This window comes from Taurulus bubalis (genome assembly GCF_910589615.1).
Source record: "Taurulus bubalis genome assembly, chromosome: 5".
Taxonomy (NCBI): Eukaryota; Metazoa; Chordata; class Actinopteri; order Perciformes; family Cottidae; genus Taurulus; species Taurulus bubalis.
Window position 1 is genome coordinate 24,040,553 of NC_136593.1, and position 21,070 is coordinate 24,061,622.

At 41.8% G+C, this 21,070-nt stretch overlaps 1 protein-coding gene across 2 annotated transcripts; it reads right to left on the reverse strand.

Annotated features, from left to right (window-relative positions):
- Window positions 1-18,762, reverse strand: stmn3 (stathmin-like 3). 2 transcript variants are annotated; one of them, XM_079217928.1, is made up of 5 exons: window positions 18,692-18,762; window positions 8,805-8,900; window positions 7,773-7,951; window positions 2,242-2,433; window positions 1-1,135 (listed from the first exon to the last, which is right to left on the reverse strand). In XM_079217928.1, exons 1-5 carry the CDS (start codon window positions 18,708-18,710, stop codon window positions 1,076-1,078), a joined length of 546 nt encoding a protein of 181 aa, XP_079074054.1. In that variant the 5' UTR covers window positions 18,711-18,762; the 3' UTR covers window positions 1-1,075. The 2 variants fall into 2 exon arrangements, with proteins under 2 accessions (XP_079074054.1, XP_079074055.1); XM_079217929.1 differs by having other exon boundaries at window positions 1-1,131; window positions 2,238-2,433.
- Between the last annotated feature and the right edge of the window lie 2,308 nt (window positions 18,763-21,070).

The window sequence follows — 21,070 nt, forward strand, 5'->3', positions numbered from 1 at the left end:
TGAAATTGGGTTCAGACATCCATATTGCCAGAGAGTGAGTCCTAATGACTGATAATCATACATTTTAACTCTAAATGTCTGCGTGTTATCATACTAACTGCAAGTGCGGTATTATGCTAACGTAAACAATCATATTCCACAAGTCAACATGCTAACTGAGAGGTTAGCATGCTAACTGTTGAATGCTGAAATTCAGCATGTTAGCATCCAGTAGTTGTCGGGAGGCATGTTAGCACATGAGCATGTTGTTAACCACAGGGTGTACCAGATGAATTCCTCAGGGTTATTTTCTCAGACTTGTACATTGTACAACTGCTTTCACAAGCTGTTTCACAAACTGTCAAAGCTAGGGTTGGTAAGAAACTAGCAAGAGTTTACTGATTTTTTTTTCAAGAGAAAAACCCAGTGTTGCCAACCCTTTGTGAAGAAAGAAAGTTACCAAATCTAGTGAGGAAATGGCTGAGTTGGCAACACTGACAGCCCATCTCATCGGGCATCCGTCCGGAGCCACTCCCCTGATATTATCACGAAGAACATGATCAACAAACATGGCTTCTGTTAGTAGAGTTTGATTTAAAGTTTTAAGCTGCTCCATGGCTGCAGGTCTTCATTGGGCTGAAGGATCTTTCAATGCACACGCGCATTGAGCTAACTGTCAAAGTCAGTTCAGGTGTAGAGGTGGATCCTGAAATAAAATCACACCAAGGGCCCTAAAAAGACTCAGAAGGCATTTACACTCACAGTAAACTAAACAAATTTACCAGAATAGTCATCATTATTCAGCCATGTTTTTATAACTATAAATAAACCCGACACAGATCTCGTTCGGCTCAGGAGTGGACTTTATTTCAGCTGTACTTGGCTATGTCAGAATATCTACCTGACTTCCAAATATGTGTGGTTTACCAAAAAATGAAGCGGATGAGTAACATTTTTTGGTGCTGACTAACAACTAGTTTGAGTCTTGAAAGGTGCACTGTGGGAGGATATTTGTGAATACTGAACAACTAGGAACACTTTGACACACAGAAGAGTTTCAAAAGTAACATCCACTGCCAGAGAGCAGAGAGCGTCTTCAGCCCGAGAGGTCGGCCTGAAGCTGCTTGTTCCTGCGCACTTCAGCGGCGTGGACTTCCTGTAAAATAAAGCAATAATGTGTCACATTCACATGTCGCAAACTGAAACTTTATGACTAAGGCGGGGCTTATGTGGAACATGAAACTTAAGAGGCAGAGCGTTTTTTTCAGTCAGAATGTCGGAAACACAGCTGTTGAGATGTGGAAATTCCCCAGAAATGTGAAGCAACCTGCTTTGCATCCGTCGCAATCCATAATAGATTTAGAGATGTGTTTTCTGGTACAGCCTGATCTGTGTTTAAAGAGAATTCTGCGTGGTCAGCTTCTGGATCCTCTCCACGGGGCTTTTAATGGATGTTAGATATGTAATGTTAAGCCTTCCTGAGGTGACGGTGGTTCAGTAAAATGTCCAGTTTAAGGTCTGCACTATAAATATCTCTAACAGCATCCACCACCTTTATTTCTGTTGTCATACAGTAGTCATTATCGCTAGTTCATAACAAGGAATACGTCATATGCTGTATTCTATGGCTACTTTGAAGCTACACTCGTCGAATCATTTAAACCATATTTCCCACTGGATAAATAAAACCACTAATATCAACTAACATCAGGCTTTTGTCTTCATCCGCTATAGCTCTAATCAACGATGGAAACATGACACCCACGTGGACATGCTGTGTGGGATTTCATATTGGTACAAAACATACAATTATGCTCTCCATCATTCAAACTCGGACAGAAACAAGTAAAAACTCGTGAAAGCCTGTCTGTCACTGATCACCAACTCTTACGGAATAAGTAACGGATATAAAAGTAACCTCCGTAACATTTACATCGCTTACAACGTGACACACCAGAAAAAAAACCAGCAAGGCATACTCATCTACTGGCAACGTATACAACCATGAATTGCAATGGAGAGGAGTTTTCTGTGTTTAAAAAACCTGCATGTATGTGCACATTTAGGTGGAAAAGGGTTCACTCAGTTAGATCAACGGTCTAAAATGACTTAAAAAGTTTTTTACTATTGTAATTTAGGGTGAACACCAATGTATACAATAACACATGGGGGATTGTGTCCAATTTGTGCTGCTGCAACTTTTGAGGGTTGCATTATTTTTCATGCCCACTGTCACAAATGACCACGAATGGGAAGACTTGCTTTCTCACGCAGCCGTTGTTTGAGAGCATTGAGGTGAGCCTCCCGGTTCTCCTGGTTGACCTCCATCTTTTGGGTGAGCTTCTCCTCCGTCGTCTTGCTAAAGATGATGTTCTCCTCGCGCGCCCTGTAGAGAACCTCCTGCTCGTGCTCCCTCTTCTCCGCCAGCTGCTTCAGCAACAGGGCCTCCTGGGACTACGGCAGCGTAGGAGATACAGATCATGGGGGGACAAAGAGAGCGGGGTCACCGATATGAAGCAGGTGATTATGGTAATGGAGTGAACACCAAAAAACAGGTTAATCAAACAAACAGAGGAATGAACATCTATGGGGCTTTTGTGGAAGGACAATGTATGTGTGTTTTGAAATGTATTAATCATTCAATATTAACTAATATTCATAATCTGATACAAGCTTGTTTCCTCAACTTTGTAACCTTATGCAGGCGAAGAAAAGTTTACTCTTTGTAGAAACCGGAAAGGAAAACAGGATGCCGAGCCGGGAGGGAATAACAAAAGGGAAATGTCAGGTCACGATCAATGATGTGTCCACAGATGGCAGGTACAGAGGAAGTCACTACATTAAGCACACAAAGGGCTGTAATATACGAGAAAATGAGGATCCTCAGCACAGTCAACACTCACAGTTCCTCCTTAACTCTGAAACGGGCTCTCTTGTCATCTGAACAGTGTCCCTCATCGGGATCAGGTTAGCAAAACACCTGGAGAGACCTGCTTCACAGTGTGGAAGCAGTTGAATGTACACTCCCATTGTGCCGTCAGTTGATCCCGGAACAACTCGGTCTGCTTGTAATCTGTTTGCTGCAAATAAGTCATATACAGCACATCTATCTGGTCCGGACATGAACCGGGTTATTATGAGCACAATCCATGACATGTTGTGATGAGTTGCATTCATGTGAACCCACATAGAAACAGTGTATAGTCAGCCTGAGAAGATAAGTTGAATGTGGGATTTCACTAGTTGAGAAGAGACAGGATGCAGATAAACTCGCGGTGACCTGGCGCTATTCCAGTGCGAGCCAGTAAAAAGGGAGCTGTAGCCGCCAGCGGGTCACTAGCGACCAAAGACCAAAGGGCTAGCAAGGAAGGGATGAGATATTAAGACAAGTAGTGGGTATATATGTGACTGGATAAGGACCAAATGGGAGATAGTCTGCAAAGCAGCTACATACTTTAAGAAAACCGGCGTGAACTGGTATACGTGATGAAAGTGACATGCGTGGGCACTAGTTACAAGAAATATGAGACACGCGGATGGACTAAGGGTTGGATGGTGGGCCGCACTTAAACCAAACGTTACGTATTAAATAATATGTCTGTTTGTTTGTTCGCAAGTTGTGGTAGACAGTTGTGGTAGGAGTCATTGTATATGACACCGGACACAACTCGGTTTATTTGTCATCTGCGTGTTACAAATACATCTACGTGAATTGAACTCTGACCCAACCTCTCTTGTGTTCTGTGATCGATTACTGAGGTCCCGTTCGTGAGTTCCTGTGGCGCCTCACCATCAGTCAGATAGGAGATAGCTACAAGTTAATGCTGCATCAGGTTTTAAGAAGATTAATCATCATCGATCCAGAAGAAGAAATCAGCCACAACAAGATCCTGTTGTGTCTCACATTTAGATACCAGGTTTTAATAATAAGACTTTTAATCGTTGAGCCAGAACCACATGACTAATCCACAGCAACGTTAAATAACCTTTAAAGTTATCAATCATGCAATACAATAAGGCATTTACTACCCTGTAGCACAAAATAACCATGATACATGCAGGGGTTGACTTGATGACACATATTTCTAAAATCACTTCATGGCTCATGCTGTTTTGAAACAAAAACTTGCCACCCACTGAAGTGTCAACACAGTCTCTCTGTGAATCCCTCATATCTTCTCTATGAGTCACTTTATTATCTCCACCAGGAGAATGTGTAATCCGCCATGTAAGGTTGTGTGCGCCCATGTGTGCATCACTGTGTCTGTCCGTCTGTCTACAACTCGCACATTACTGGACCCATCAGCCTTACTTTTTGGTGCTCACTTATAACTGTGTGGTTCAGAACCTCTCGTGGTTGCAGTGGTTTATCCTTTTTGAAAACATATTTTATTGACGCAATATTTTATTGACGGTTTTACAGAGCCGTTGACTGCTGACTTCTCCCTGCTCTTAACAGGCTGCAAATACCTGCTTGAGTTTGGACTCTCCTTTGTATGCTTCAATCAAATATTACAGCAGTGATCGTTTGAAACAGAGCTCTAGTTAGCTGTTAGCAGCTGCTGGGTAGTTTTGCCAGTTGTTTCTTCAATGGGGAGATTTCTTAAGCAATCTTTGTCATTTATTTTGTCAATTTAATTGTCTGCATCTAGAACGAGAGTTGAGAGACCACACAGCTAACAGAGCTAACAGCTAACGGGACTAAACCAACAGCTGAACTGTACTGTTCGGAGAAATCGGTCAACATGAAGCGTTACACAGTGAAGGGGAGCGGATTTACATGCGAGTGAAAAACACGCCTGATACGCTTATCCGTTCAATCAAACATTACAGCAGTGGTTGGAGCAGAAACATCCTGGAAGAGATCTGCACTCGTTCACTCTTTGGTTTGGGCAATGCAATGACGCAAATATCGACAGTGCCACCGGTGCAGTTGCACAGGGGCCAAGAAGCTGTCAGGGGCCCAAATTTCACCGTCCTACACTGTGTCCTAACAGCAAGCGAGCAACCAACTATAACATCAGATGCTCATGTTGTGAGAGAAGAAAATGCACTTTGCTGGGGCAAAACACTGTACTTCACTTATATTCTTGTATTACTTCACAACTACATTACTATTCATGCTGTTCTTTATTTAGGTCTTGAATTTAAAACACCAATGCATGTTCTGGGCAAATGTTCTCACATTATGTTAATATTTACATGGACTAATGAAGCTTAAGCGTAAGTTAGATTAGGAAGAATATACATGTTCACGCCCGTAGTTTATTTTTCTTACATCTGCCATTCCCTCTTCTCAGGCATGCTCACTCATTATTTCCTTGCTGTCATTGTTCTGGGCTGTCAATCATGATATCAGCTGTTCTGATCAGCTGGTCTCCTCTATCCAATAGCACAGCGACACAATTACATCATTAGCCTATCATCTCACTTCTACTCAGGGCAAGACATTCTGTAGCTGAGCAGGTGTGGGAACAGAGCAGAGCTCACATGAGAATAAAGGACGTACAGGCATAGAGGAAATCATGGGATAAACAATGCTCTGGCCAAGTCGCAATGACCCGGCATTCATCAGGGGTCAAGGTATGACATAAAAAGAATAACTGTTGCACTAAAATATATCTTTTATTCGCTCCAGACTGGCCCAGTCATGTGCACCGCCACCCCGGCTATCTGTCATTGCCATAAGTGGAGTATAAAACTATTGTTATTTACCAGTTATATCATCCAATATCCATTATCAAATATGCTACTCTGTTACATCGCATTAACAAACCATGTAGGCTACCTGCTTGCTCTCCGCTCAAGATCAGACTGGAGACGCAACTACTGTTTGTTCTTTTTATCCAGAAAACAGATGTTTCATACTGGGATATTTAATGGAAATGGCATTCAACATAGCCAACAGCAAGTCGGAGACTTTCAGTCAATCTCCTCCGGGTGTCTGACAAAAGTTAAGACCATCACAGTGCTGCGTCGCTCATGGACAGTTAGGACATCACAAGACAATGCAATGAAACAGATAAAACCCGCATTCCCTCAAATGGTAAATGGTAGACAAACTGTACTTGTATAGGGTTAGATTGCTGATCTTCTGATTAGGGTTAGAAATGCTGATCCTCTGATTGAAGGATGACTCAGTTAGGTTTAGACAAAGATACCGAATTACTGTCATTGTATTTTACCCGTATGTGTTTGTGCACAAGCTTGTGCTTTGGTTTAGGGCGAGGTCCGAAGAAAAGAAATTCCAACGGGGTCAATCATAATTGTGTTACGCTGTAAACACAATATGTTCACAGTCACGGATGAAGGATGAAGCTTTAATTAGGAAGAGCTATTTTGTATTTCTTAGTTGCATAACTTTTGTCTTGCACACCCTATCATCAGTGTCAAGCCGGTAATTTCGACACACCCTTGTGCCAGGTCATATTCAAACCATGTTTCCATTGCTTCTTTTATTTGTACCTTCCGTGGAAAATCTTGTTTTGCTCCAAATTTGTTTTATGTTGACATCCGAGAATCAGTCTGATGGGATCTTGCAGTAGAAAACTGGGAAATATTGGAGCTAAAATACAGCAGTTGTTCGTCACTTTAGAGCAGGATAAAAGTTATTTCACAGCTCATGGTTAACCTTTGCTTTGAGGCAAGGCCATCATATCGTATTTACAGCGTATCGAACTACTTTATTGTACAGTAAGCTTGCCAGCCATTCAGCAAACCTGTTCAGCATCATTTTCTGCCATTCAAAGGAACTGCTCTACGAGTGCAGTGCAGCTTTACAACCGGCTTTCTCAAGAATTGAGAAAAACCAGTGATGACTGAAGCTATTTCTTAATACATTATTTGGGAGGACCTAACATTCATCCCCTGTAATCTGAGCATGCATTCAAAGGGTAATACAACCTACAACAACAACAAGAGGGATCAAAACCTTTAAATACTTGAGACCAAGTTGTGATGCTTGGGTATCCACAGTGAAAATGTTGTGTCTGTGACTCTCAGTGCCAAGGTAACATGACTGCACAACAGGCTCTGAAGGCAACTGCAAACATTTCATTGACATTCCTAAGACTGTGAACCTACTGCGAATCTATTGCCTCATGGCGCCTAAAGGTGGCGGCTGAGCTGGCGATTCGCAGCTAACCGTGCTAATGGCTGAGCTGGGGGGTTGCAGCTAACCGTGCTAAAGGCTGAGCTGGGGGTTTGCAGCTAACCATGCTAACAGCTGAGCTGGCGGTTCGCAGCTAACTGTGCTAACGGCGCCAACAGTGCAAACAACGGCAACAGTGCTGACCATAGGGGAAACCCTCGACCGACGGCGTTGTCACCTGTAACCGCCGTATGAGAGCAGAGCATAGCGGAGGCCGTTCTGCAGGTGTGCTCACATGCACTAACAAATGACGGAGGCTCGGATTACAACACACACAGAGGGTGCGTGACTTCAGTCTCTGCTCAAGCAGACATTAATCCTCTACATCTTTACATAGCTGGTAGTTGTTGCCAAGCACGATTGCACGCGACTGCTTGGCAACAACAATCAGCTATGTGGAGATGTAGAGGAGAAGCTCTGCTCCTGGCCGGAGGAGGAGACGCTACACTACTTTTAGTGTATTATTCAATGAGAGCATCATTGTTTAATATCTAGGAGGAAGGGAAAACAACGTACAGAAATCCTCAACTGAAAATGAAAGGAGTTAAATGAGCGTACTGTGGATCAATGCAGATAATATCACCTCAAGGATCAGCGGTGGCACTCCATCACGGGGCCATGCTGCGGTCACATGTGTGCTTACCTTCCTCCTCTCATCAGCAGCCTCCAGCCTCGTCTGGAGCTCCTCCAGGGACACCTCCCTCCTCGGAGGGGAAGGCAGCAGCTGATGCTGGCTTTTGTCCCCGGACTGGTCGGGATCCTTCAGGATAACCTCAAACGACTGGCCGGATGCTCGCTTGTTCAAGCCCTTCACCTCCAGGTCTGACACACAACGGTAAAACACGAGCAAGTGAGCTGTTTATCAGATGCAAGCTCTTCCTTTCTTTAGTTCATTTTGATTGCTTGCATGCTCTCTCCTAAATCAGAGGGTCGGGTGATATCTCTGGACTGTGTCTCGTCATTGTTATCAAAAAGACTGTAGCTGCACCTCATCCCCCTCCTCATATCCTGTCGTCCCTTGACTTTGAATAAAGGCATTAAAATGTGGCAAAAGGTGAGAGCTATGATCTGAAATGAGCTGTGAGCATGGTTGGTGCACATGGGGTAAAAAGTGTCCCTCTTCTTGCTACTTAAAGACACAATTTGCAAGATACAGTTGATAAGAGTGTTAATACCGTCTAGTGCAGAAGAGCAAAAACATGTTGGCTCACAGAAAAAAGGCATTTCGTTCTGTGTTCTCATACGGAACTAACTGCTCTAAACACAAGTCTGGAGACTTTGTATTCTTGTCTTTTGCTCTTTCACTGCACTGTATAGGTATGGCCTAATTTACATGTCTTCTTTCACTGTTAGAAGTAGCTAGTTCCAACAGCCACAAGCTCATTCAGAAGGTCGTCCTATTTGTCCTGACCTTGGCCGACTTTTCATGGTGGGAGGCTTTTCTGATGTTGCCGTGGCAAGGGTTTGGCCTTTTTAGCCGCCCCTCTCTGCTGAACTTCATGTAGCACTTGAAATGCAGTTTTTGAGGGCAGCTAAAGAATAAAAGCATTGCTAACGTAAGCATAGTTTGGGGGGTAAACTAAGCAGGTGCAGACAGAGAGACAGACAGACAGACAGACAGACAGACAAATAGAAAGACAGACAAATAGAAAGACAGACCGACCGACAGACTGACCTCCATACTGATAGAGGCTGTTGGGATGTGGCTGTGTGTAGAAGCAGGAGCAGATCAGAGACAGCATGGACATTTCCTTGATCTTGTCTGTGTAGGCTGTTACATAGAGATAAAAGACCAAAATGTTACACATGAAACACATGAAACTCTGTCGACTTAGTGGGACAGAATCAAACTTGGGTTACTTCGGTGAGGAATTTGGTTGGCTGTGCTAGTAATATAACACAACACAGAAAAATAACAAGAAATTATTGAAATTGCTGCTTTTAAACAAGACACAATCCTTGTTGTGTAAGAGAAAACAAGTCCCTGGTTTGGTTTACACAGATTTCACTCGTAGGTTTCTCCACATTACTTTACTTACTTTAATTCAAGCAATAATACACAATGAAGTGTCATACTAAACATAAATAACAGCAAAAGTTAGCCCATACTGGTGACTGTTATTTATTTGAGCTTATTACAGCTCAGGAATGTGTGGGGGAGATATCATTTATTGGCATATTCTTTATACTCTTTTAGTTTTGCTGCACCTGCTTTAGTGGTACAAATTCAATATGTGTCATACTTATTAGTTCATGAGGTCTGGTGAGCTCACATGGAAGGCTTAAACCAGGAAGGACATGTTACAAGCTCTGTGGTGTGATGAAAAGGTTTTGCTGTGCTTTTGTTATTTCTGTTATGATGTTTTCAAACTCCTCGCTCTTCTTGCTTATGGTGCAAGATTGGGTTCCTGCCACCAACCACAAGGAAGTGCACAAGAGCGGCCTCACGCTTTGGCATCTCGCCTTCGTCTGACCTCGCTTTTGAGACTCACGCTTCTTCCTCCTCCATGTTTATTTTTGAGTTTTTTTGTTTTTAGGAAGTAAGGGCCCCCACCCTTGCTCTCCGTCTTTTGTTTAAATTCTTGTTCATGCAGATTGCCTGTACTCTGTACAACCATTGAACCTTTGATGTAGCAAATAAAACCAACAAACTTCCAGTTCTGTTTTCTCAGTATTCCTTATTTCAGTTTAAAGAGACTCAGACAGATGAATAATTACACAATTTCCACCACAGTGGTCAGCCAGGCCCAGTCTTAGATATAAATACTGTGTACATCTCCCTCACACCATCCTGTCTACAGAAAGGTGTCTACTGCCAATAAGCATACAGATGTACACTTTCAGTGTTTGCATGCCAGCTTCCCCTACCGGTTCTTCCACACAGCCTGTTTACGAGCTGTCTCTCTTTTCAGATAGCATTTTTTATTGTGTCCTTGATACACCTTAACAATGGTGTACCTTAACAACTCTGTTGAAACCCGGAAGCCCGTGACAGCTGTGCGCAGCGTGTTCAGATATTATTGACTAATTCTGTGCTGATGTGAGGGCAAACCTTTACTCTTCGCTCATCCAATGTATGGCATGATACAAGCTCTGCACCAGACAATCCTAAAATAAATATGGCCTTTTTAGATACAAGTTGTATCTTCAGGTCAGACTTGTTTTTTAGACAATGATCAACTCTGTCTCCCACAGAATTACATTCCAATAAAACTAAACAACTTAGTGCATACTGGAGTGCAAAGAGCTTAAGTGGTGAAGAGGTGACTTAAGAGCCAACACAGTCTCACGGCAGTTTGTGCGGCGAACAATCCATCAAACCCGGTACTGTTTCAGCCGGGCAAAATGCAGAAACAAGGTAGAACGTAGGGTGGAAAAGTTACGTCAGTTTGTGTAAAATAATAAGCTGCACCTAGAAGACACTACAAACACCCCCGTCACATCATATCTGTGTACTGCCTCAGCAGCCTCTAGTTAGTTGATTCAAGATCATGTTCAGCATAACTAAGTAAATGGGTGTCACACAGGCCAACTCCTGTTTGAGAGTTTCGTTCTACCAACTAGACTTGAATGCCGAGTCACAAGCTTGGCATCAGGCAGTGTAGTGGAACCAGAGTGACAGGCCCGTCTTGTCAACTTTATGTTCTCTGTAGGTGACAGTTTCTGCATACTTCCACTTCTTTGTTCACGGTTGACAAAGAGTCATCAAACTTTCCAGTAAAATAAAGCAGACAATGAAAAAGTGTTCCAGCCATTAGCGATGTATTTAAATGTAATGTAGACACATCCCATGATGCTGCTGCTGCACCTTATTAAGAGTTTGTATATATATTTATAAATGAAACTGAGCAGAAGCATCTCTCTAAGCCAATCTAATTTTTGCTGTCAAACTATAAATAAAAAACTAAGTTATGATAGGGTCTAATCGCCAAAGACTCTCCACAATTCTAAATGTCTTGCTTTACCATCCAGCCTATCTGTCTATCGGGGAATCATTTATTCCACTGCATCTGTTCCCCTATTGAGCTGAATGACTGGGGATAAACCAAACTCGGGGTCAGTTGTGGGTCAGTTAGGTACGACATAAACTAGTTGGTCATAAACTAGTTGGTCATAAACTAATTTAGTGCACCAGGTCTTAACCTTCCAGGAGTGCACAACTCCCTTTCTGTGAGCTGAGTGACTCCAAGGCTATGGATTGATAGTAGTGACCGGCCTCCCTCCTTGTGTTCCTGCATCAAGGACACAGTGTACGAGGCGAACAAGAGTTCAGCACCTAAATCATCACATACACACAGTAGATAGAGCGGGGCCTGCGGTCTCAGACATGTCCAGAGGCTCCTGACTTACTGATTGGCGGTCCGGCTTATGACCCGGAGCATAATGCATCCTGATCCTCTGATTAGGAATTTGTATTGTTTATGACTTGGTTTTACATGGAGACATTCCCTCATTTGGCGCTTCCTAGTTAAATTATCCTTGAAACGCAGTGGCCTTCAGAATTGAGTGTAGCTACGCACTTGTGACTATGTGTCTGTGTATCAGTGTATTGCTGTTACTCGTTTCACCTTGAACTCATTATACGTTCAGTCATCTGTGTTTTGCTCCTTTCAAAATGGAAATCGGACTGTTACTTAGTCATACATGTGACATCATCACACATGACTTGTTCAGGTATTTAGATCAAAATGATCAAAATGAGGTCAAAATGATAGCAGCAATGGAAGCCAAGCGCAAAGTGGAACCATCCAATTTGATGTCTGGGGACTTTTTATTGCGTGACAGAAATGCATTTCATGAAAAGTTTATATTTTTAGAAAGATTCTGAATTATTAACATGTACTTCACAATCACTTTCAAGTCACTGAGCGCAGGCTCTCAATATGGGATCATTGAAGAGTTAAAGGGCAACACCTCTGAGAAAAGGTGTGATGCACTTTACAAGTGTACAATGTTCTAACGCAACATTGTAAAGCAGGCTCAATATCTTGTTATTTAATGGAATTCATTGCATTCATTAAAAACCAGTACAATGTGCTCCTGGAAACCTTCCAGGTCTGTGGTACATTCAAATATATTTCCTTGACATTATCAGAAGCAACGGCCACCATCTTGGCATCAGGTTCAACCTGTTTACTGTTAACTAGCAAGTTCTAGGGCAAGACACGTAGCCCTACATGTGTCTGTGCCGGCAGGGTATGAATGATTAGTTGGAGTCCTGATGGGCAGGTGACACCTTGCATGGTCGTGTGAATGATGTGATACTTGTTAACTCAGATTGTTTTTGATGCTCTGCTTGCATATATTCTTCGATGTCCCAGTTTGTTAACAACGTTTAGACATTAGCTGTTGTGTTTTTAGTGAAGCAATATTGGTTCGTTTGGCATCTAAATTGAAGGTTTTGCAAGTGTTTTATTTGCAATGTGCTGATAGCTTAGTTTTAAGTCCACAGAAAGGAGAGAACATGGAAATGGCAATGGTTTGCATCACAGTACGGCCATATTAATTAGTTTAAAGCATTAACGTGTACATATAGAAATGGATCAAGTATTTCTAATCTGATTAAACAGATGCTTGTCCTTAAGTGACCTTGCAAGAGATGTGTCCTTGTCCCTCTTTGCACCTGCACCACGGCTGCAAAACAAATCAGTCCCACATGAATACGTCTTCCTGTGTATCTAGGTGTGGGCGTGTGTGTGTGTGTGTGTGTGTGTGTGTGTGTGTGTGTGTGTGTGTGTGTGTGTGTGTGTGTGTGTGTGTGTGTGTGTGTGTGTGTGGTTGAGATGCAGAATGTGTTGCAACTGTGTGCTGATAAGCCTTAAATAAAAGCCAGTCAAGCCCCAGTGTGTGTTGCCAAGGTGACATAAAGGCAGTGTAAAGTACAAGCAATACACCTGTATTTAAATACAATGGCCAGGATCCATGAAGAGGACTCCAGAGGGTTCCCAATAAATAATATGTTTATTTTGTATTCAAATTGAATAAAGCTCCAGAACAAAAGGAAAATATGACGGTCATTATCTTCCTCACACACAACTCACGTTGGCCACCTCACTTACACTAACATGGATTGGCTAGATAACACACACACACACACACCTCACAGTAAAAGAAGACATTACACATATGAACATTGATCCAGTTTACTCGTCACATTTGATGTTGAAACACGCCCCCTGCTGTTCAGAGAGGCAGGTGCCAATCGGTTGGAGCAGTTTATTTACTTGCTGTGTATTGTACAGTACACTGACAGAAGCATCCACGGTGTTCAAAGTGCTGAGTAATACTTAAATACTTAATCTAGTCCTAAGGGCTGCATACGATGGGGGTTTTTGTTTGGGGAGCCTTGAGTCGTCCAGTTGCAGGCCGCATTCTCTAAAGCGATGAGTCATGATATGTGAAGGTCTTCCCTCGTAGAAACAGGACTGACTTGGTTGCTGACTTATTGCTCAGGTTTTACTGACATGACAGGAAGAGGAAGATTGGGATCCGTGCATTCACCACGAAGTTATCTATTATTGAGATGCTCATCAGGATGGAGCCATTAATCCTTCTCAGTGTCCCGACCACGTGCTTCCCTGTGCAGTCCCTCTGTCCACAGCCACACAGCACCATGATCCATATCAAATAATGTCTCCAAATCTGCTGCAGCCAGCATTCGTTCTGCCCACAGAGTTTCTGCATGGAGTCTGAGTGAAGCAGCAATAAAATACTTTATTGTATTATTATTATTTCATACAAGCCATATACAGTAATTGCCAACTGCTCCATTAATGTCCAACTAAAGTCAAAGCCACTTAGTTTTTATAGCCAATTAAAAGAAGATGGGCAAATGGGTTGAGTGGGTGGATGTATCAGTCCTCCCCACTATGGCTATTACTGGTTGTAATTGCAACTAATTGTTGGTCGGCATATTACAAAGTAAACTTTACAATAGCTAGATAATTGCTTTGGAGAAAAATACTAAATCCACTGGATGCAGCGATTGGCCAGGCGTGTAAAAGTGAGAACTTCTTCCTTAAAGGAGCTCTATACGGATTGCACAGCATCGATTGAGTGATTGCCTCCACACAGCTCTCAACATGGAGATGGATGAGCCGGTGGCTAGCAGCTAAAGGTGCGAACAACTGCCACAGTGCTGAATAGCTAACAGTGTACACCTAAGAGGCAACTGGAGGGCGCTATATATGCTGATGCAAAAACGCCGTGAGCCATGATGGCGTCATCAGCTGTAACCGCTGATGACGCAGTGCAGAGCTGCTGCAGTGAGCCAGCCAGTGGGACCCACAAAGAGGGACTCACATACTCTAACATGCACACACAGCTGGACCAGCTCCATAAACAAAGTGAAGCTCGGATTAGAACCACACTGCAACCTCTGAGTCTGGAAAATGAAGCCAATGTGGCAAAGCCTTGAACTTGCATTCTCTTTAATGTCCATCAGGGCGCCGCCGACTCATCTGATTGTATAATTCTATGAGAAAATGACTCTACTTCTCTCTGGATTTATTACCTCCGTAAACATTGCAAAGATGAGTTTATGGTCTCCATCTCTAGTTTCAAGTCTTCTTCAATACAGGTTAATTAATAATAATAATTCCACGTTATCTGGATTATTGTTTGCTGCTTTATTGGCGCTCTGAATATCATATCGAGTCATCTATAAGTTATATCTATTTTTTGTCACTTGTGAACAACTAAGAGCAACGTCTATCTTCCCAGAGAAACAGTCTACAAACATGCACTATTATCTCCAAATGTAATGGTTAATCGAGTCACCCGTTGACTGCGTTGCCCCGCCTTCGACTGGCTGTTCAGAACAGCTATAAACACTGCTGCCTCCTAACGTGGTTGAATTATCTACTGTAGCCCGGCCCTTACAATAATGCACTAATACAGCACTGGCAAAAGAACGATATTTGGAAATATAAAAATAATAATTAATATTCCTTCATTTGACCAGTGGCGGGCCGTGTATTTTTTTACCTGCGTTTTCAGTGTATCTGAGGTCATAGTCGCGATCAGCTGTGCAAGGTGCATTACTGCCACCTACTGGCCCTGTGGCGAAACACACGTCCATAATGCTAGCAGGCCTCGTCATATAGTTTAACCAGCTCTCAATTCCATAGAGAAACAGAGGTAAAATGTGATTGGATGAGCTCTTAACCAGATCCTTAAACAGCGGCCGCCACATGCAGCAGGCTGTAGGCAAAGCAACAGAGGAACACAGGAGCTGTGTAATGAGAAAATAAGCTAATAGGGAAAACACATTATAATACATGTAGTGTATTTGTGAAAAACAATTAAATTATAAAATAGATATAACTTTTAATTATAAAAAAATACAATATTTAAACTTTGTGATTCTGTTTAGGCCAGCAGAGAAGGCTTAGCAGGCCCTGACGGCCCGCCACTGCATTTGATCCAGACCTCAAGCCACTTTAGGCTTACTTGTATAGTTCCGGCAACCCTGTGAGCGCCAGAGAATCAAACATGATTCATCGCTTCTTGTTGAGGGAATAAATTAAAGACAGCTACAGAGTATATTGCTGAAGGTAAGTGTTCACACTCCCCCGGTGTGCTGTGCACAGTGAGTCAGAGTAGATGGATCTATAAAGCAGTGTACATTATCTCATCAGTCTGAAGTAGGGCACAGTCAGCTCTGTTACTCCACTGAATCCTCAAAATGGCTGGCTTGTACACCACACCGTAGTATTATGGTATGGTATAACACAACATCAACTGTGAACACCTGCCACTTCCTCTTTTTCTTCCTTTCCTTTTTTTTCTGTGGAGGCTAAACAGCAGAGGGTATTGAGCTGTGTGTGTGTGTGTGTGTGTGTGTGTGTGTGTGTGTGTGTGTGTGTGTGTGTGTGTGTGTGCGTGTGTGTGTGTGTACGTGTGCATCAGAGCGGCTCACGAGGTGTGTTCACAAAGGGAGACATTGGTGAGACAAGAAGCAGGGCGTTGACAAGCTCACAAGCCAGAGAGCATGCAGTGCTTCATTTATTATTCGGGAGTTTGGTGCAAAGGAAAAGACTCCAAATTCAAAGAAAACAACAGTGTGCCTGGTGCGCTGGAGACATCTTTGAAACTACTTTCAACATAGCACTCAATATGGAGAATATTTGACGAGGATCTTGGCCCACTCATAGATGTGGATGTCAAATTTAGCAAAATAACAAATTAATAAAGATGTTGACCTGTGACAATGACCTCTCAAAGTTAAAAATAAGTTTTCCAAATATCCAAGTGTCTTTTCAATTTCATTGCTGTTTTTATTTCTTGTTTATGTCTAAATGCATTATGTAAACAATTTGTTTACATAATGCATTTGTGCTTGAAATGTGCGATACAAATACACTTGTCTTGCCTGCTAGAGTGCATTTAATTATCTCATCTCTGATTGATGTTCAATTGGAGTGTTTTTTTTTTTACGAGGGTATTAATTATCACTAGAAATATAGATTTTTTTTGTAACCAGAAAACTAAGTTTGCAATATTAGTTTGTCAAGGCCTCAGTAGTGTCGGCCAGGTATTTCTTTTGGCTCCATACAAAATCTTCACCAATACAAAAAAGGGCGAAACCCAAATACTGTCGCTTTGGCAGTGACCCACAGCTAGACGCAGAAATATAAGGTGACATCTATTGATGAGGTTGCATATTGCAACCAACTGCAACTTCACCGTGTGCCAAGGGCAAAGAGGGCCCTATCTAGGCAGGGTTTGATTTGTCCATTCTGGGCTACTGTAGAAACATGGCGGTGCGACATGGCGGACTATATGAAGAGAATCTGCCCCCTGATAGAGCTATGAAGGGCTCAATCTAAGCTAACGATAACACAATTCTTATTTTTAGCTGATTATACACGAAACACTGGACCTTTAAGAAACAATCACATGACTTTTACCCAAATATACTTAGCCAAACCATGATATTTAATCATACACATATATACGTTACAGTTAACGTTAACCTTGTGTCAACCGTCAGCATTAATAAGATAAAAGCTTCAGAATGGTTTCTGCCCAAGCAGCAAAATATGCTGACGAGTAGGGTCAGGACCATGTTGTCTATTTTTATGACAATGTGTTATTGTTTTAGTAGATATTTTGGTAGTTGGTAGAGACCAAAAACAGAGTGAATATTTGACAGAAAGGTGGAAAGAAACACAACAAAATAAATGATAATGTTCCTCTGTAAATGCTGGGTGTGGGAATTAATGAGCAACTATTTTTTTATCAACTTATGCTGAAATGTTAATATTGAGGCTGATATTTTTTTAAGTTTAAGGTTTAAGTTTATTTATTGTCCAGTGAAGATTTACTGAATGGATTGACACAAACTATGGTACACACATTCAGGGTTCCTAGAAAATATTCAGTGACGCTCGAACCTTTCTAATATTTTCAAAAAACTTAAATTTGTCCAATAGTCTACATTGTTTTATTAACCAAACACATGCAAAACCAGTGACACTCCCATCTGCTTCATCTGTGTGTTTAGTACTAATAAACAAATGTGAGCATGCTAACGTGCTAAACTAAGATGATGACCATGACATTACCTGCTTAACACCGTCACATTAGCATTGTTGTTGTGAACCTGTTTCATGTTTTGATGTTAGCATTTAGCTTGAAGCACCACTGTGTAGACTCACCAGTCTTGTTTTATTGTTATCACTTATGGTATTTCTAAAAGAAAGTGATTACTGCACATGTGTCTCTCCCACAAGAGATACATTATTTTTGGTTCTTGTTACACTGTTGCCACCTTGTTAAATCTTTCCTGCTGTTTTTTTTTATACAGTAGAAGGCTTTTTAATTGGTTGATGCTACTTTCTGTTATTGCCTCGGACATATATGAAAATGTACTAAATTATGTTTTTAAGGTGTGAATGCAAATGTGAAAAATGTGGTTCTAAGTTTTGAAATACTACAGTTCACCAGAGACAAAATGTATATTTACTTTGTTTACCATATATAGGCTATAAATAAATCTGAGTGCTACGTGACAAGGCTTAATGTGTTTACTTATTTAAGATTACATGCATTACTTTAAAGTGTGTGTGACTGTAGATTCTACAAGAACATCTGACCTAATGGCTTAAACATATGTTGCACTTTTCTTTTTTACCACGAGTACTAAATATAGCAGCACATCAATATTGATATAATACTGTGATGATTATTCCAGTATCCATTTGGTCCATTTTGTCCTCCTTTACTTGCAGTATAAAGTCACCAGAGTGGTTTAGTTCGTTCATCACCAGTCTCAGTGTGAATCTTTGTTCAGTTTCTTTTCTTTTTCTTTATCCTCATCAGTGACCTAGTCAGCGGTGGTGACACATTACTGCAAAGGACCGGTTGTTTCTGGAAGAATCTGGCTGCGCCCACATGTCCGTATGGGACTATGGGAGGGTCCCTCATCTCCATCAGAGCCCCGGTACAACGAGAGAGACCCCAGTTGCCATGACAATTACACAGATACACATAGACCCTCTTCACCCTCTTCATCATCGAATAGATAGAACCAGCATGGCGTGGAGCGGCTCGTCTTACCTGATATTGTGCTGGTCATTGTTGCTGACGGTGGAGGAAGAGAAGAGAGCCGGAGGATGCTGCTGGGTGGAGGCGAGGAGAGAATGTGAAGGATTCAGAGAGAGAGGATGAAGGAGGAGGAGGAGGGAGGGAGAGAGAGAGAGAGAGAGAGAGAGAGAGAGAGAGAGAGAGAGAGAGAGAAGATGGGCTGGGCGTGTGTGTGTGTGCCTTGTATGGTGCAGTGCACAAGTCTATGTGAACAATAGGCAGTCAGGGGTGTGTGTGTGTGTGTGTGGTGGGTGGTGTGAAGCAGTGGTGGGAGTCACACCATGTGTGTAACCAAACATCATTTATCTGACATGATTCAGAAATGCACAGACTAACAGATATGAAATGCGTCTGAATTACCGTCTTAAAAGGATTTTAATTCGGTGAGATGGCTCCAATGTTTATGTGCCGTGTGGTTTACTCGTGTGATTTCTGAGGGCACAAATAAACTAGAGACGTAAAGGAGTCAAGGCCACAAGGATTAAAACATAAAACAAAACCCACAGCTGAAGTTAAGGGAATGCGCCTTTCTTTTTTTAAAGCATCTTCTTAACAGTATCCAACACTAACAGAGATTTAAAGCTACACTAACTTGTACAGTTGTATTTTTTAGTGTGTTATTTTCGTTTCAAGCAGCAGCAGCAGCAGCTGGGTGAGACAACAGACTGACCATTCTGGTCCTGGCAGGATGGATGGATCCAACAGACAGAAGTCTGTCAGCATCTAAACCGATATTTGTTCCCCAAGTGAAAGGAGAAGTCAACGTTGATGTTTGTCTCAATGTTTCTAATGTTCAAGAACGCAGCTTACGGGGTTATTTTATCCCAAACGACAATCTTCTCCGAAACCTAACAACAGAGTTTTGTTGCCTAAACCCGACTAAGTATACCACAATCTTTTCCTGAACCCAATCAAGTAGTTTTGTTGCCTAAACCTAACTTCTTGTGAGGTAGGACGTTTATTTAGAAAAACAAACTATACATGTAACGTGGAGAAATTGACAAGCCGCTGGACTTGCATAGGAAAATGTACATCATACAGTGTTTGAGGATACGTCACAGTTGGTGGTCAAATCCAATGTTATTGATTTTCTTCAAAAAATTGGATAAGAGGTTTTCACAGGATGGGCGGGGCTTAGCAGCCGGTCATGGAAATGAACCGGAACCTAGGATTGTGTTTGTTCTCACTAACTAGGGCCTTAGTATCACAGATCCACATTGATCATTGAACCAAGTTACAAGATCATTCACATTGGTTTAAGTCTGCACATGGGATTTTGTTGGATTATCATCAGACGTATTATTTAATAATAACTCTTAATAGAATCAGATATTTGAGCCCACAAAGCTGCAGATCATTCTGCAACAACCTGAGGAGAAAACCAGGGGAAGGTGAAGCTTCTCGTGTGGGAAACCTCTCAGAGTGACACTGACGGTAAAGAGGGTCTGCAGGGAGGGGCTCAGGGGTCAAAGGTCATGAGGGGCATGACTCCGGGATAGGCCACTTCTTGGAAGTGGATCCGTGTTATAGACCGGCGTGATGTAATCACCCTGAAGACATGCTGAGATCATCTCCTGCGGTTTAAATAGCCAGTGTGCCTCAGTAACGTTGGCAGGATTAGCTTCCTCCAGTACAAGTGGACATTTTATTAAAAAACTCTTATAAGTCCCTCCGGTGTTTATTTCTCTCTTGATGATACCAGATGAATTATTGCAGTTATAATAATGTTGATTAATCATATATCACAGCGCTAAATATGGTATTGATTTAACATTACTCAGAGGAGACTTGGACAGGTGCAGGTGTGTGTGACGGAGAAGCATCAGCATCTTAAATGAACCACTGATTCTTGCTGACTGACACCACAGGATGCTTTAAAGCTTTAAAGCAAGTATGACAGACCAGCAATACATATATTGCATATTTCAGTAAGAGGCTGTTATATAACTAAGCATAAATAATACATATTCTTGAGTGTTGGTTACATTATTTTTCATGTTAAAATAATAATTAAGTGCTCTACTTAATAACCAGCTCCATGGATGTCTTTCCAAACGCAATGACCTTGACGCAATACATTTGATTTAATACACATAAAAGGGTACACTTGGCCAAAAAGCCATTTTAAGAGAATTAAATAGGAGTTGCAAGTTCTAATTGGTATATGTGAGGAGTCTCTGAAATACTACAAAACAAACAGCAATAAGATTAATCTGTGAGATGAAGGGAAGTCAGGGTGGAGAGAGAGAGATATTGAATTGTTGTGTCTTACATGAAACCAAAAGCAATATTGACTTATTTGAATTCATGTAGGATACTTAACTATTTTAAAATCCAAATCATGAATCATGA